The sequence below is a fragment of the Diabrotica virgifera genome, chromosome 4 (genome assembly GCF_917563875.1).
Source record: "Diabrotica virgifera virgifera chromosome 4, PGI_DIABVI_V3a".
Taxonomy (NCBI): Eukaryota; Metazoa; Arthropoda; class Insecta; order Coleoptera; family Chrysomelidae; genus Diabrotica; species Diabrotica virgifera.
Window position 1 is genome coordinate 57,520,065 of NC_065446.1, and position 19,443 is coordinate 57,539,507.

A 19,443-nucleotide genomic window follows, 5' to 3' on the forward strand; every position below is an offset into this window, starting at 1 on the left:
AACAACTCTTAAATAAATTGAATGATAATGTTGAAATGTCGATAAATGTTGATAAATGTCGAAAACTTCATGAGTGACGTTCACGCTTTCTATGAGCGCTGCATTTCTTATTTAGAATTGTGGGAAAAGATCTTCGGCGGAGCCGAAGATTTTGAGTAGTTCTGCTTGAAAAATGAGCTTAACTGGAGTGACATCGAAAAAGCAGCAAAAAATATAAATAAAATGCAAAAACCTCAATCGAAAACCCAAATAAAGATTGATGAGTTATTTGATGCTGTGTTAATGGTAAAAGGCACAGTATAAAAAGGGACAGTAAAACCACTTCTCTGTCGGCACTTTGATCTCAAGAAGTAATACCGGCAGTACGCACTTGATAATTCACCAGTGGTGGATGCGGGTTTTCCCTGTTAAAACCCGTACGTTTCTATGCAACTAGCAATGCGAGAGTGGGGCAAAAGCGACTAAGAACATTGCGCGGTCGCCATGCGCGACTACAGATTTTACTTCCAATTTTTCGGAGAGTGGTTCTACTGCCCCTCTTTATACTGTGGTAAAAGGCTTCTTCCAAAATTCTAATGAAACTAGTTATTCCGAGAAATGGGTCCAGCTATTCACCCATTTTCACAAGTAGCGTATTGAGGTGCTAAATTAAAAAAAATTGTGGAGTTTGCTATGTGTCTACCGGGTACTTCAGCGCCACTGGAGAGAATTTTTTCACGGATGAAAAAAAATGTGGTCTGACGATCGGGAGATGCCTTGTTTACGTGCAAACTCAACTTGAACATATGTCATGTATTGAATTTTATGACAAATAGAATTTTATAAAAATAAATAATATAACTGGGCAAGTTTTTAGTGTTGTTTGTATTGTACTTTATCTCTTTTTCTCATAAAAAATATATTCACATTTTTTACACAAACTAAACGAAAAGCAAAACGAAAATGAGCCTCTTCATCTTCTGCGTCCCGGTTTGGCTCTTCGTAATTATGGTAAGCCTAGTTATTATTATGGTTATGTTTCGCTGTGTCTAAGTACACGCTAACGTGTACGCAAATAAAAAAAGTTAGGTATGTACACGCGAATTAAACTTCATCAAGCCAGTGACGTTATTATTTAGCGTGCGCAGTGACTGTATATTTTGGTACATGCTATTTTGATATGTTTAGCGTGTGTTTGATAGAAAAATATTTGTTAAAGGAAGGGAAGGAAGGGAAGAATTTGTTAAAACAGAACTATTCAGATGTTTCAAACTTAATTGTAATAAATCAATGTATATACTAAAGTATATATTTAGGTTAGCAAAATAAATATATGTATTTAGTTGACATAACACGTAAAAAATATTGTTAAAATAATTTTTATACGTAAGTTAATTATTATAACCAACTATTCTAAATGGGAAATAAGCCACAATTTAACTAAAAAAATGATTTTATTAACGTTTCGACGTCCAAATCGGATGTCATTGTCAAAATACAAAAATTAGTCAGATTAAATAAATTATTAGAAAAATTTTTTACCAAGCAACACCATTTTTGTTTAATTTAATAATATTTTGTATTTTGACAACGACGTCCGATTTAGACGCCGAAACGTTAATAAAATCATTTTTTGGTTAAATTGTGGCTTAGTTCCCATTTAGAATAGTTGATTACAAAAATGCCACAAGGATAATAGCTTCAGAACAAGTTAATTATTATTGTGAAAGCTTTAGGTCTTCTTTTTATTTTAATCTTTTACGGTAATACATACTATTTCATTTATAACTAAAAAATATATATATTAATTTATAGTCTCTTATCTTTTTCGTACTGTTTTAAAATGTTCTTAAACTCATTAAAAGAACTAAATAATTGTCCACACTCCGTAGTTAATTTAAAAACAAACACTAAACAAATAAAAAATAAGAAATCACTGACACTCTAACTTTTTTATTTGCGTACACGGTAACGTATACCTAGACACAACCTTATATTTAGGTATATTCTTCTTCTCCTTCTTTAGTTTATTGGCCTCCACCTACTTGGGTATTTGGCAAGCTCATTGTCGTGGAATAAGTCAAAAATATTTATATTCTAATGACATTTATCGTATGTCATTGTAATAATATATACCAGTTTGTTAAAATTGTAGTTTTATACTGTTTTTGAAGGAAAGGAACGAAGGTTTACTATTGAAAATAAAACCATTTTGTAAAAGTACGAATTTTTCTATGAATAGTTCAAACGATCAAAAACACTTGTAACGTCACATAAATGTATTTTCTAGTGACGTTTATAACGTCTAATTTAAAATTCTGTTTATTTTAATGGAAAAATGTAAATGTAAAACCAAGTGACGTCACGAGGCGTTTTGGACCACCTGTTTTAATTTGAATTTTTAATCGTCTTTAGGGGCCAAACGAAAGACAAACAAAACTTTTTTATCTTTGATACATGTTTTAAATTATGTTGTGTTTTGATTTATAACATTTTTTTCGAATTTAAAAATTTATGCAAGTTCCCTATTATGGGCGACGATACAGCCTGGACTAGAAGGGCATGACGAATATTTAAAACGAAGAGATAACATATTCAAACCTTTATCTATTATATATTCATTGACAATCAAACAAATAGTAAAATTCGGCAACTTTTTATTTTCGTGTACGTAAAATATATCCTTAGTATTCGAAAATTTGCTTGGCATAAACAGAAACATGGTACCTACCTATATATAATTTTTTAATGAAAATTGTCTAAACCCAATAAATCCCAATGGACTTTCACGCCTTTAGACCAGGTAGAAGCTCAAAAAACTAGAACTAAATTCGTAATCACCAACACCAAAACAAAAATAAAACAGAATGACGATCAAATTTCATTATTAACATACAGTAGAACCCCGATTATCCGTGCTCGTCGGGACCGAAGGGTGGCACGGATAATTGAAAAGCACGGATACTCCGAACATGTATTTCTTATGTATAATACATATGTACGTATACACAATACACATACATAGTAACTACCATAAAAAATAACAGAAAAAAATAAATCTTTCATTATGAGTCTCTCTTTCGTCATATAGAGTTTCCGTCAAGTGATTTACGATGACGCTATTTTGATAAAACCTCAAAAACGCAACTTGAGTAATAGAAAATCATAGCACGGATAATCCGCAGCACGGATAATCCGCACCCGGATAATCGGGGTTCCACTGTACTTAAATAGAAAAAAATATATGATAAATAGAAACTAAATTAACTACTAATTACACACATGATGCAATTCAGTTTTATTTTTTATGTACAGGGCTCTTTACAACTTTACACTGGGAAACGTAATCAGTAGTCTTGAAGACGAAAAATTCCAGCATGGGTTTAATCCTGATAGAAGTAGCAACCTAACCAGGCTACTAAAAGATTCGCTTGGGGAAGTAGTATTACACTTATGATAGGCTGTATTATAGTCCAGAGTAATAAGGATTTTCTGGGGACATTCAAAGATACAGGTAGCTGACTACTTTTTTAGTTATTGTAGACATATAGGAAGAAAACCTACCTGTTTCCTGCCTAGAGTTCGCGTCCGTTTTTTAATTATTAACAATTTAGTGCAAAAATTGCGGTTTTTTTCGATTTTTTGCACTCTATTCAAAAGCTAAATAGTTGACATAAAATTACAACATTAAGTTTTTTAGAACATTGAGATGCCCGGTTGCACCAACAGATCTTAAGCTTAAGTCGAGAATATCATAAGAACTAATATAATATAATTATAATATATTACAATAAGAATACCATAATATAATAATAGATATAATTGATAATAAGGTAAAAATCTAAAATTATTGTGCAACGTAAGTGATACTCAAGGAGGCCTTATCTATAAGTAGAGCTTAGCTAATCTGGAGCTTAAGATCTGTTGGTGAAACCAGGCATGAAAAACCTTCAAAATGCATATTTTTGAAAGTTAATTTGTTGCTACGCAAACTGCAAAATAAGTGAAAATCGTTATTTATTAATAACTTTTACTAAAACTACCTTAAAACTTTAGTGTTTCACCAAAAGTTGGGTATTGGCGTACTTAACAAACCTTCAAAATTTGAGACTGATCCATTAATTATTTTAAGAGTTATTCTATTTGTTTATCTCAGAGACCTTTATTTTGCAATAAGATAAGACAGAAAATAACGAAGATAGGGCAATTCTGAGTTTGCCAAATGAAAGTAGAAAAGTGATAGTATCAAACAGTGGCGTAGGTGAAGATTGGTGCCCCCCCGCGACAATTCTTGTGGGATCCCGTATTATAAACATAACGACAATTCATCATCATTCAACCCGGATCTATCCACTGCTGGATATAGGTCTCCATTAGTCTTTTCCATGTTTTCTTATTTTGTGATGTTTGCATCCAATTTTTGTCGATCCGTTTTATGTCATCAGACCTCTATTACGGTATGCTTCTTGTGTTGGTATCCAGTGTATTATTCGCTCTGTCCATCTGTTATCCGACATTCTAGCTATGTGCCCCGCCCAGTTCCACTTAAGGGTCATAATTCTTTCTATGGCATCTGTCACTCCTGTTCTCCATCTTATTTCCTTGTTCATAATCCGATCCCTACAAGAAATGCCTAATATCGAGCATTCCATTGGTCTTTGTGTAACTCAAATTTTATTTCTTGTTTTCTTGGTTACTGTTAAAGTTTCTGCACCATATATTGTAAATACTAGCAACACGCACTGATCAAATTCTTTTGAGACACATAGGCAGTTTTGACTTACAGACATAGCTAATCTCATGCCCTAAGTACTTATAAGAGGTGGTTTCTTCAATATGCATGCCATTTACTGAAATTTTTTCGCTTAACACCAGATTTGTCATGATTTGTGTTTTTGTGTGGTTCATTTTTAATCCAACTTGTAATCCAACGACAACTAAAACAGTATAATTACTAAAATATGTGTAAATGCCAATATTTGGCCTTTTTTTTGATAAGTCTTCATCAGTTAGTGTGAATAGATTTTTTGGGAATAGACATGAAAGCCTATTATACATGTCTCTTAATCCGACAAACCTATTAGTAAATTGTTGCAATATTATATCTAAAGGACATCGCACACATCTTATGGAAAATAGAATGTCACTCAAATTCAATAAAATTTATACGAATAGATTCGTTTTAAATTAACGGTCAAATCTTATCATTGCGCCAACTCTATATTTTTAATAATAAGAGCAGAAATTGATATAAATAAATCTGAAATCAAATGGGTACGTACATAAGTTAGAGAGAGAAAAAATATTTTAAAATACCCAAATTGTCGGTACTCCATAAATCAGCGGATTAGTTTCACTAATCCGCTTAGGCCCAGCGGGGTTTAAGCTCTTTTGAATAGCACCCAGAGCAATAGTGATTGTAACTGACACTTTTACTGACTCCAAAAATGTGATTTCGATAAACTTTAATTGCAATTTGCGCCGTAATTAATCATAATTAAGAGTTAGCGCAATGATAAGATTTGACCGTTAATTTAAAACGAATCTATTCGTATAAATTTTATTGCATTTGAGTGACATTATATTTTCCATATAGACAAGGCGAAAACGGCGGGTTCGAAGGGAAAAATATTCCCATGAGATTTTTTTGCATAATCACATTCGTCAGACATCCCAGAATAAGGTTCAAGAAGTCGCCCACGTGAAAAGTGGGCCAATTTTTTTTAACAATTTTTTTTTTAATCAAATTGCAAAAATCAATATTTTTGGCTCGAACAATTTTTTCTTTAATTTTTTGGACCATTCTGGACGAAAAAGATCTCTTATAATTTTTCTCTAAAGTTGATCGTTTTCGACTTATAAGCAATTTAAAATTGAAAAAAAACGAAAAATGGCGATTTTCAAGGCTTAATAACTAAGTTAAAAGTTATTATTATGAAAGTCAATATATGACTAAATCAAAGTTTAAAGTCCCCCCTACAAGATCCTGAAGAAATTTTTGTCATTATTTTATTACTAAGCTGTTATTTTTAAGTAATAATAATAAGCGCCATGCACGTGTGCGACGTATGTAAATGCTGAGTGCGAGAGAGAAGCCATTCCAGCAGTCCAATTGTGCATCTTACTCGCACTCACATTTACAACCGCGTCAATACGATCTAATCGCTCATTGATATTAATTAAAAATAACAGCTTAGTAGTAAATTAATGACACAGATTTCTTCAGGATCATGTAGCGGAGACTTTAAACTTTGATTTAGTTACTTTCTGACTTTCATAATAATAATTTTTAACCGAGTTATTAAGTCTTAAAAATGGCCATTTTCGCGTTTTTCAAATTTTAGATTGCTTATAACTCGAAAAAGATCAACTTTGGAGAAAAATTATAAGAGACCTTTTTTGTCCAAAATGATCCAAAAAACCTAAAAAAAATTAGTCCGGGCCAAAAGTATTGATTTTTTGCAATTTGATTAAAAAAAATTGTTAAAAAAAAATTGGCCCACTTTTCACGTGGGCGACTTCTTGAACCTTATTCTGGGATGTCTCACGAATGTGATTATGCACAAATATCTCATGGGAATATTTTTCCGAACGAACCCGCCGTTTCCGCCTTGTCTAATAAGATGTGCGCGATGTCCTTTACATTGAAAACATTAATTTAAAAACTTTTCTGCTACAAGTTATTTTTCGTCGCAGCTGAACTAATCGTAACATTTTTTTATACGTTTTATCCGTTTATTTTTAAATTCCGGTATAATACCCCATTATTCTGCTATTCCTACCGCTTCTGCTAAAGTTTCGAAAAACAAATTTCTCATTTCTCGAATCATGAAATTTTCGTTAAAGATTTCATTACTTGTCGGAAAACTCGACGCAAAGCCATATCAGCATCATGCCTGGATGACCACCAGGTTTCACATAACCTTTTAAGTGTTGGCAAACGCGATGAATCCAAAGTCATAAGAGTACATGGTACATCCCATCTTTTAATACTTGCAATAAAAAAACATAATCTTTTAATTATATCCTAAAAAAACCAACTCTTGTACACCAGCAACGTCAGCATTTAACACTAGGTTCAGATTATGGGATGCGCAATGAACATATTAAGCTGTTTTTTCAATGTCAGTTATGTGCCTTTGTACGCCTGAATATACACCACTCATAACGCTTGCCCCATCATACCCCTTTCCTCTACAGTTGTGTACTGAAAAGTGCTTTGATTGTATAAATTTTAAAATTTCATTTACAAGACCTTCTTCACTTTGGTCTAATATGCGAGTAAATCTCAAAACAACTTTCAATAACTTCTGCTTTGGAAGGTAAATTATTTTCATCTCAAGTTATTTTTACATACCGGAAAATAAAACTAAGCTGATCGGGTTCTGAAATATCTTGAGTATTATCAAGAATTATTTAATAACAACAACTTTTTAAATTAAATTAATTAATTTGTTTTCAGTTTCTTGAGCCAACAAATTTATAACTTCGTTTTTTATTTGGGGGCTCAAGTAATTGATTTTTAGATATTGTTTTTATCGATTAATTTAGCTGAAACAGGATCATATTTAGCTAGTAAAAGAACTACCGACAAAAAACTACCTTTTTGGGGTTTACTTTCATCTAAACTACCAACATGTCCACGAAACGCTAAATTGAACCCAAAAAGAGTTAGGTCAATTAGGTACTCGCTTCATTACCTACTTCCTTCCAAATTCTCTATTTTGATACCTATTAGGAAAATATGTTTTGGGCCCTAATGTAAAGAAAGTAGAAGAATTAAGCTTGAAGGCTTTAAGGCGGGCCCTGCGGGCCTGTCAGCTACGCCACTGGTATCAAAATGTATTAAAAAAGATAAAAAAATAATTAATATAGTCAAAAATTTTAATGCCAAATTTTGGAAATTTTGTAGTTTATAAATTAGAATAACTTTAAAAATGTTGTCCGTAAAAACAATCTTTTTATATATTCGAAAAGATAGTATTTTAACACGAATTTTCAAATAAAAAAAATTAGCATGGGTTCATGTGGGACAAAGTTAGCCATATGTTTTTTTAAATTCACAGCTAATTTGTTTATAATAATTAAGGAATATCAATAATGTCATTTTAAAGAATGGGATTTGTATTTTTTGTTAAAAAATTTGCACAGACATTGTACCTTCATAGCACCCTCTACGATTTTTCAAAAATGTAGTTCAAACGATTATTATTGGGAACCTACAAATCCACCAAGTTAAAATACCGAAAAAGCAATTTCAAACGAATATAATTTTCTGTATCTCCGGATAAACTCCATGGATTTTGATCTTTCTTTTTTTAATTTGTATCTAATTTCTACGTACATTACAAATATGCAATTTGTTTATAAATTTATTAATTAATAAATAGTCTAATTTGTTTAAACAATTCTTGAAAAAATATTTTTTTTACAAAAATCTATTTTTTTAATCATGGTATCATTAATGATCATAGAAAAAGTTAAAGTACATTTTAACAAATAAATGATTTTTATTAGATAATTATTGATTGAAGATAATTTATTTTTTAAAGTATAGCTTAACGTTTTCTATGATTAATAATGATAGTATGATTAAAATCATGGATTTTTGGAAAAAAATTATTTTTTCAAAAATTGTTTAAACAAATTGGACTGTTTATTAATTAATAAATGTCTAGACAAATTGCATATTTGTAATGTACAGAAAAATTACATACACGTTAAAAAAAGAACGATCAAAATATATTCAGTAGATCTCGAGATATAGAAAATGATAGTGCCTTTTTAGTTTTTGAACTCGTGCATTTGTCGGCTCCCAGCTCCCCCTTCACTTACCACGACTAGTCACCAATTGAACTACATCTTTAAAAATTCGTGTAAAATGCCAGATTTTCTAATATGTAAAATGACTTTTTCTACGGACAACATTTTTAAAGTTATTCTAAATGTTTAAAAACTACAAAATTTCACCAATTTGTCATTAGGATTTTTGACTATATTAGATACTTTTTATCTTCTTTTAGTAAATTTTAATAGCGTCAGTTTTCTACTTTCATTTGGCATACGCAGAATTGCCATATCTTCATTATTTTCTGTCTTATGATATTGCAAAATAAAGGTCTCTGGGATAAACAATTAGAATAACTCTTAAACTAACTAATGGATCGATCTCAAATTTTGAGGGTTTGTTAAGTACCCCAATACCCAACTTTGGGTGAAACATTAAGTTCTAAGGTAGTTTGAGTAAAAGTTATCGACAAATAACAATTTTCACTTATTTTGCAGTTTGCGTAGCAACAAATTAACTTTTTAACTTTCAAAAATCGACATTTTGAAGGTTTTTTAATGTTCTAAAAAAATTAAATTTTGTAATTTTATGTTAACTATTTAGGTTTTTAATGGGGTGCAAAAAATCGAAAAAATCGCGTTTTTTGCACTAAATTGTTAATAATTAAAAACGGACGCGAACTCTAGGCAGGAAACAGGTAGGTTTTTTCCTATAGGTCTATAATAACTAAAAAAGTAGTCAGCTATCTGGATCTTTGAGTGTCTCAAACATGGTCTAATTCTAGCTTATTACCCTGGAGTATTAGTCCGACAGATTACAATTTAAAGGAGACTATCTCCACGCTCCGATATACCGATTGGGCGAAAAAAATTAATAATCAACCTGTTGTTAATCAAGATCTCCAGACTTATGAGAGAGCTTTTTTAAGAAGATTGTTCAACAATTGAGATTACACATCCTAGGGCAAGGCCGTACATAAGAAATACAACCGGCCAAAAATGAAAATATAGACAACGTTTAACACCAAAGTAAAAACTCCTGTTGTAATTGGTATAATTGGTAAAGTACTTTTCGGAGAAAAATTTTCTTTTCTACAGAAATTCAGTGTAATATTAAACACGAATAAAAAAAAGGAATTATTTAAATAAATTGCTATAAAACATAATAGATTTTTAGAAAAGCGAAAAGTCTCAGATAAAAAAATCACTATTAAAATAAAATAGTAAATAATTATTTAAATCTGAAAACTTTTCTTGTTGGAACTTCTTTCTGATACATCCTTATTCTCTGCCTTTTACAATTTATAAGAACAAGAGATGAATAAAGAAAGCGAAAAGGACTCTACAATATGCAGTCACATTCCGCTTTCATTCGTCTAGAAAAAAGGTCCGAAAGAAAAGAATGTTCCTAATACTCAAATATGAGTAAAGATACTGTCTTTTTCATTCAATACATTTTTACTTTAGCTCATAGGCGTAACCAGGGGGGGTTTTGGGGGTTGTAACCCCCCCATTGGGATGTACTTTCAGCTCTATACGCTTAACATCATATCCCTCAGATATTTCCAGTAGTTGTAACCCCCCCTTTCAGGTAGATGTAACCCCCCCTTAGGATCATCCTGGTTACGCCTATGCTTTAGCTAATCAAATATTTACTGTAAATACGTATTTATAATCGATGACAAGATCGTCACTCTGTTTAAGATAAGACAAAATAAACACAACTTAAACCTATTTGCCACAAATAAATGTAATTTATTACTGTAGTGTGATACTGTTGATATGGATTACTATACTTTATAATAGGTTTCAAAATTTAATCCAGGCTGGGTAGATCCCAGACATTTTAATACGTCTCGGTCGGTACGCAATCAAATGAAAGCTTATTTTTGAAGTTCGCTATTTCAAAAATTCTACAAAAAGTTCTACAAGGCTTAAAGGAATGAAACTCATAAGAGTACTCTACTAGAGAGAAGTCATACTTCATTCATAGAGTTAGGCAACTTCTTCAGTACCTATATAATATAAGATGTCAATTTGTCATTATACCACTATAGATTAGACTATCCTTAATTTATCACAGTACGAGCTAAAAACTAAATTTAAAAAATACTATTTAACATTAAATTTTGTTTCAGATCTTCGGTTTTAAAACATAATAAACGAAAATAATCTAGACTAAAAGGTTCATACTAGAGAAAAACCGATCACAGTGACATTTGACAGATAATAGCAACGTTAACTAGATAATAAAATACACATCAAATAATAAAGTATTAGTCCGGGAGGTAGCGTCAAGTTTGATCGGAGCATTTTAGCATGGCTGTTTTTTTTTTATAAAGGCAGTTGTTCCAAAGCTTATTAACAAATGTGTGTCAGCTGGCCCAAAACCGGGGCCTTTAGGCAAGAAAAGATAAAATATGAAAGAAGATGGAAAAACCCTACAACTTACAAGGGCGGACCCAGGACCGATTTTCGGGAGGGGCCATGACCTTTTTTTGGGGAGGGGTACCTTGGGGTCTGGAGGTAATTTTAAAAAAATAGGGTTACAATGGTGAATTTTAAGGCACTTTTCACACACTTTTCAGTGCCATAAAGTCATTCAAAACTTATCGTTCTTAAAGTATTATTAAAGTCAGTACCGATTCCTACACATTTTTTCGGATTCAAGTGCAGTTCTTTTAACAAGTTTAATACTATTTTTCCCAATGCTTCTCTGGTCAGGCCTTGTTCTTCCCCTCTTTCTTGATTTTCACTAATTATTTTTATGTTCTCATAAGCGTCTATGAATTTGACAAATCTTCACGAATGCTGTTATTGTGTATGTATCTCAAATTTAGAAAAAGCTGTTTCACGTGAGATACGCCAGTCTTTTCGTCAGATATGACAGAGTAATAATTTGCACTTTGAACCTGATTCATTATTTGTTCAATTATTTCTTCGCCACAACATATTATCAATTGACTTGAAAAGTGGTGCTGCTAATGTATGTTGAAGATGCTGAGGATCGGTGTTGTTTAAGAGTCTTATCTTCTGATGCGATTTTAAACCTTAATAATTCCCCTCATTGCTAGATCCAGCATCATCGTCCAGAAGCAGAAGGCCATCATTACGATGGCCTCTTAAGCCTTGGTTTTCTCGAAAGCGGCACCGACAAACTGCGACCGTAACACTGCGATGGATGACGTCATAAAAAACTGTACCACGCAAAATAATAGCAGTGGTTTCCAAGGATGCGTTGGAAACCACCGCTTGCTGAGTTTCAAATTTCATTGCCGCAGTGAAGAACCTTGAATTTTTCACCGTAATCTGACGTCATTCATCGCAGTGTTACGGTCGCAGTTTGTCGGTGTCGCTTTCGAGGAAACCCAGGCTTTAGAGAAATATTTTGTCGACCTAAGAACACTATACATAGACTCTATTATTGGTCGTCTTTCTCTATTTTCTTGTATCTGTTTGGACCTTTAAGAGTCTATCTGGTTAATGACTGACTTTTGCGGGTTGCGATAACTTTGTAAAAAATCTAGCCCAACTTGAACGCACTCTTTGGTGTATGATGTTTTTTCATGGGATTGCATGCCTCCGTCTTTGCCCATTAGTTTGGCGAAATATGTTAAAGGTTTCGTGAGAAGGCTTTGTCATCGTTTGATTTTTCATTAGAAAGATAAAACGCAATACTTGCAAAACAATCCTGTTTGAACATGCGAAAGCACCAACCAACGCTTTTTTTCTAAGTGCTCGTGACCCAAGTAACGCTTCATTTCTTTTTCTTTCTTTGTGTGTACAGAATATAGAAATTGATACGATTTTGATGGCTGCCAAGGTCATGTCAACAATTTGCACTTTGTAAAATTATCAACATTTTGATTTGCGTCATTCTTGAAGCTACCGTTACTGCTTTTGTTCAATTCTAGTCAGAAGACTTATTTATCCCCTGTTTTGTACATACGTATATTTGTTTGAAACTAAAAACATTTGAACTGCAAATATTTAAATTTATATATTTTTTAAATTCTCGGAGGGGGCCATGGCCCCCATGGCTCCCTGGATCCGCCCTTGACAACTTATATGTCAAATATTTATTTCCGTGCCTTACATTCATATAATGGCCTAGTGGTTAGAATACCTGGCTCCTGACTTTGACCCAGGCGAGTCGGGTTCGATTCCCGGCGTCGGAAATCCTTTTTGTTTTTAAAATTGACATTTCGATTGGAAAAATAATTGTTTTTATAATACCACGTTTTTATTATTTATATACGACACAATATAAAAAAGTATTATAAAAACAATTATTTTTCAAATCAAAATGTCAATTCGACTCGCCTGGGTGAAAGCCAGAAGGTAGGCATTCTAACCACTAGGCCATTATGAATAGAATAGAAATATGCTTTATTGTCACTGAAAATTATACAATTTTATGGACAAAGCTTAACATAGAGTCAAAAAAATAACAATAACAAATACAATTTTCTGAAATTAGATAAATCGTCAATATAAATAAAATATATGTACAAGTTAATAAAGTGAAGCAAAAAAACAAAACCAATATATTGCAAAATTAATATAAATTGCAAATTTAACATACAACATAATAAAATACAAACATATGAACTAATAAGTTAAAGCTGCTGTATGTGACACCCAAATATAGATAAATATACTTTAGTTACTTATATATTACTGTAATTTCTTAGTTAGTCATTAAAAAACTCTTCTACTGAATAATATAGTTTTTTAGATAGATGGGCTTTTGCCATTTTACGGAACTTGGGGAAAGATGTGCAGATTTAAGTTGTAAAGGGAGATGGTTGTATAGTTTTTTTGCGGAATATAATATAGATTTCTTTACTACCTCAGAGGACGGGATCGGTAAATAGACATCAAAAGTTGAATTTCTGGTGGAGTAGTCATGATGAGGCTTTGCTGGAAAGAGATGCAGGTGTTTACGAATTAAGCAAACAGTTTCTAAAATACTTATACAAAGATGGAAAAGTTAAAATTCCGTGAACTTAAAAGTAACTTCTGCAATGTGTTGTTCTTCTGAGGCCAAACAGATATCTTATTGCTCTTTTTTGTAATTTGAAAATAATATCAAATTGGGCAGCTGTACTAGAACCCCAAAAAGGGAGACCATATCGAAGATTAGACTCGAACAAAGGAAAATATGTTATATTAGAAGATGCTAAATTGAGTTCCTTCGAAACAGATCTTATAGCATAGCAGAGTTTCTTACTTAACAAATCGATATGAAGTGGCCATTTGAGGTTGCTGTCTAAAAATATACCAAGAAATTTTACAGAATCGACGGTAGATATCTGCCTCTTATTAACAAGCAGGGGTTGAAAAGCAACTTTATAGGATAATGCTACTGTCTTAGCCACGTTAAAGGAGAGTAAATTACAGTCAGACCAGGTTTTTATCGTAAGAAGATCAGAAGTTATAGTTGCATGAAGAGTTGCAATAGTTGAGTTGCTCTAATATTGATGTAAGGCTCGGAGATAAATAGCTCCTGGCTTTCACCAGGCGAGTCGAATTGACATTTTGATTTGAAAAATAATTGTTTTTATAATGCTTTTTTATATTGTGTCGTACAAATAATAAAACCGTGGTATTATAAAAACAATGAACACATCAATTAAACAGGTTGAAGAATTCAAATATCTGGGAACTGTAATAAACAGAGAAGACCTAGGCAACAAAGAAATTCAAAGGCGAGTTGAACAAAGTAGGAAGGTAGTAGGTTGCTTGAATTCCGTGTGGTGGGATAAAAATATATCCAGAACTACAAAATTAAGAATAGGGAAGACATTTGTGGAATCGGTACTCATGTATGGAAGCGAAGTCTGGACATTAACAGCAGAGTCCAGAAGAAGGATCAATGCTGTGGAAATGGACTACACACGTAGAAGTGCTGGAATCTCCCGATTGGACAGAATACGTAACGAAGAAATAAGAAGAAGAATGCAGGCACACGATACAGCGGTAGACAGGCTCGAGAGAAGAAGCCTAAAATGGTTCGGTCACTTACTTAAAATGGACGACCAACGATGGCCAAAGAAACTCCTGAAATGGAAACCTCCAGGTAGGAAGAAAAGGGGAAGACCAAGACTATCCTGGAATGACACGATAAGGAAGGCCATGGAACACCGAGATTTGGAAGAGGAAGATGCCCAGGATAGAAATAGATGGCGGTTAGGTGTGGGGATGCGGCGTCAGCCGATATGACACCCCGTATATATATATATATATATATATATATATATATATATATATATATATATTATAAAAACAATTATTTTTTAAATCGAAATGTCAATTTTAAAAACAAAAAGGATTTCCGACGCCGGGAATCGAGCCCGACTAGCCTGGGTGAAAGTCAGGAGCCAGGTATTCTAACCACTAGGCCGTTATGGATGTAAGGCATAGAAAGACATATTTGACATATAAGTTGTAGGGGTTTTTACATCTACTTTGCTGACAGTTTTACATCTACTTTGCGTCTATACAGCTGGCAGATATTTTCGTTATCAAACAAGTACTACCTACCAAAATAAATTCATAGAATCCGTGCTAAAATTACCGTAAACATTTGACACTACCTCCCAGACTGTATGTTCTCGTTATTAATTTAGATAGTGCTCGAGATGTTATGGAAAACGCTTCCCATCTGTGAGTTTTGGAGTGTTCTTGCAACTCAAATTGAAGTATATCCCCTGGCTTCGCAATAGCGTCTTCCTACAATATAGACAATCAGTACTAAGAACACCAGAAGAGCTAATACGCATCCAATTACGAGTGGTAAGACATCTGAATATGTAGCACATTCGATAGCTAAAAATATTAAAGAGTTAATAATTAAAAATATATAATAAATATATAATAGCAACTTCATACAATTAGAAAATTTAATTTGTTTTTAATTTTTCCTGTTATTAATTTTTTTTCTGAAAAACACCGTTGGCAAATCTCATTGGTTACATTGTGTACAATTAATTCAGTCAATTTGTACTCTAGGAGCCCTCTAGTGGGAAAGTTGTTGCATTTTTTTTGGCTATCAGTAGTAGGTAGGTATATACAGGGTGAGTTTTTAGTGCGGGATCGGTCGATAATTCCATTATGGTATAGAATATCGAAAAAAGTTAGTTAGAAAAAATGTAGGCAACGATATTCTCTAGGCTTGGAAAATATGCCCATTTCTACAGGGTGATCAATAACTGCGTGGTATATCAAACATATAATTTTTTAAATGGGACACCCTATATATTTTTTCATATTTATATTCCTCTCATAATTCCTGTTCATATAATATAGGGTTTTGCATTACTATACAGAGTATTTAACAAGTTATGACCATTTTTATTTCGAAATCCCTATGAGATTAACACCATGTATATAAAGAAATAATTCATAAACAAGAATTTGTTTTGCATAATAAGATAAAAAATATACTGTAGTTTTTAAGTTACGTTTAATTGAAATCATTGACAAATATTTGTATACAGGGTGAACTACAAAACCAAATTACGATTTTCTCAATTTTTTTAAATGGATCACCCTATATTTTTTTAAATAGTGTACTTATGATATTCTTTCATTTTTATATAGCATTCCCTATATCTAAACTCGTCAGTTTCCGAGATATTTTCAGTTTACTTCAAATTTCGGGAATACATTCAATTTTTCTACTAAAAATACATAAGTTAGTATTGAGTGATAATATAACAAAATTATTTTAATTCAATAAATAAGTAACACAGCATATAAACCATAACAATATGCAATAAATGTGATATTAAGGAATTATCATATTTCCCTAATATACAAGAATCGTAAAATTCCTACAAAAAAATATGTCTTGTGAGTAGTAATAACGTATGGTCCTAAAGTTTTGGGAAAAATTTCAAAAGCATATAACTCTGACCACAATAATCTTATATTTTTATTAAATTATTCAACAATTTAACTTAACTATCCTTATTATAAATCAAAATTCAAATGACAGACAAGGGACCATTATTTTCGATTTGCCTAATAATTCCCCTGACACGTTTCATCATCATTTGGACGACCTCGGCGTCAATTTCTCTAATTTTTGTATATATGCGGCGTCTTAACTGTTCCTGATTTTGTGCTTCCCATCCGTTATTATAGACTTTCCGACTTAATATTGCCCAGAACTCTTCAATTGGACGAGCCTGAGGTAGGTTGGGGGGATTGTCTGCTTTCGGTACAAAGGTAATGTTGTTAGTTTCGTACCAGTCCCTTGTGATCCTAGCGTAATGACATGAAGCAAGATCTGGCCAAAAGACTATTTGATCATTTGCATGATGTGTTTTCACAAACTGAAGCAATTTAGAGAGACATCTTTGAATATAAATATTTGCGTTTAAGGCTTCGCCTCGAACAACACCAATGTAGGGCTGTGAGGTAAAGCCAGCCTCAGAAATTGCACACCATACCAAAATTTTGTCCTCAAATTTTTTCTTACTTTTGAATTTTATTTCATCAGGTACATTTTCGTAATCGTTCGTGTAAAACCCATCGTTACCCTTCATCTCAGAGTTGGACAAAGTAATAGCTATTTGTATAACAAGGGAGGAAAGTGCTACTTTTCCTCCCGAGAATGAAGTTTACTGCCCGACGCGTAGCGGATGGCAGTAATCATTCAAGGTAGGAAAAGGCACTTTACTCCCATGTTATACATATGATTTTTCCACCTTCCTCAAATAACCAGTCATTTTTTTATTTTTACTTAATATATTTTTTGCACGATTGATCATTTTTGACTGTTTACCGTGACAGATTTTACGTCAGTAGGTGACATTTACTAGCAACTCGACGGTAAGTAATCCAACTCGACGGTAAGTACTCCAACTCGACGGTAAGTAATTCACTTACCGTCGAGTTAAAAAATCTCTTAATTTTAATTGATTTTTTGAAAGAATAAAGAAAACTAACGAATTATTTATTAATATTGAAACTTATGGTACAATTTGTTAAATTATTTAATGAAATCCCACTTGTTTGGGCTGTGGTTTCACTTCTAACAGAAACTCCTGCAGAATCGCATACATTGGTAGTATTACTAGTATTGCACAATATTTTTTCGGCAAAATCTATTTCATTTTGAAGAAAATCTTCTACATAGCTTTCTGCCACTGTCGATGAACGCCAACCTCCATGACGCTTTAATCCATGACGCATATTTTAATTTATAATAATCAAAATTGTACTTAAAATTATTGACAACTAAATAAAAACTCAATTCTCCATTGTTGTTATGCACCCTAGTTACTACCTAACAACCACAGTATCTATCTTGATAAAATGAATGAAACTAGTCAATATGACGAAAATGTTTAATTTTATAATTTATAATGGTATCAATCGTGCAAAAAACGTTATAAGCATGTCGAACGTTAAGGGTAACCGATCTCAGACAATAATTGGAGTCGTCGCTCCGCTCCTCCTCCAAACAATTGTCTTCGATCGGTATAAAACCCTTACCGTTCTCCATACTTAATATACTATTTGTAACTAACCAACAAAATTTATTAGAACTAAAACCAACAAGTAGGTACATTATAACTGTCAACTGTCAAATATAAGTCAAATTATTAATGTAAACAATTTACTGTTTTTTACCATTCTGCAAAATACAGAGTGTTTTTAAATAAACGTTAAAATCTATAGATACATACGTAATAGAAAATAGATATTGTACAGGGCGTCAATAAGTTATATTTCATGAATGAAATACCATGACGTCACTTTTACTTTTCCTCCCTAGGGAGGAAAAATATTTTCCTCCCTAGGGAGGAAAAGTACAACTTTGCTCCCTACAATCAGGTCAGGAAAAGTATACTTTCGGTAGAGGTAGGTGGAAAAATATTTTTCATCGTCCATCACGATCAACTTGTTGACGAAATGCACTCGCCTTAACGCGCGGCAACATCTCGGAATTCTCTCTAATTGATCCTCTGTGTATTTTGGAGCTTTCCTTCTTTTCCGGTAGATAATATTGTTACTCGATAGGGTCCTGTATACTGTAGTCTTTCCAACATGAAATCTTCTGGCCAGTTTTCGCTGTGAGACCTCAATTTTGTTCTTAGCTGCTTCAATCAGTCTTGTCTCTCTTATATGGTTCAAAATCCGCGGTCGGCCACTTTTACGCAAGTTAACACATGGTATCCCTTCTTCACATTCTCTGATTGTGCGATAAATTGTCGATTTGCTTATGTTTTGATCTCGATAAATATTAACAATATCTCGTTTCGACATTCGCCCAACCATATTATAAACACCTCGACGAATATCAATTTTATAAGACATTTTGCTGAGCACAAACCAAAATATTCTGCTTTGTTTATTAAATGTCAATAACTGATGACATTTCAATTCCATGGCCTTATTTGTTAAATGCATTTTGCTTCTCAATCAGACCAGGTGAAATTTTTCCCAAAACTTTAGGACCATACGTTATAACAAGATTATTTTTATTTAATAAACAACTCACACAAATCATAAATCAAAACCATATACAACAGATGTAACAGTTTCTAGGTTATGTTAACAGCATTTTAAGCCAAGAAGTTTTTAGTAACACATTCCTAATTGCAGATTGTGACGCGCAGTTATTAATACTATAATTTTCATACTAATTTTCATTAATATGCA

The 19,443-nt window shown here is 32.6% G+C and overlaps 1 protein-coding gene across 1 annotated transcript in view; it reads right to left on the reverse strand.

The window, feature by feature from the left end:
* Positions 1-2,619: 2,619 nt before the first annotated feature.
* The window catches only part of LOC126883030 (uncharacterized), a 62,750-nt gene continuing 45,926 nt past the window's right edge, over positions 2,620-19,443 (reverse strand). Inside the window, exon 4 of the mRNA XM_050648217.1 lies at positions 2,620-15,597. Coding sequence (XP_050504174.1) covers positions 15,461-15,597 — 137 coding nt within the window. The 3' untranslated portion in view covers positions 2,620-15,460. The remainder of the gene's footprint in view (positions 15,598-19,443) is intronic.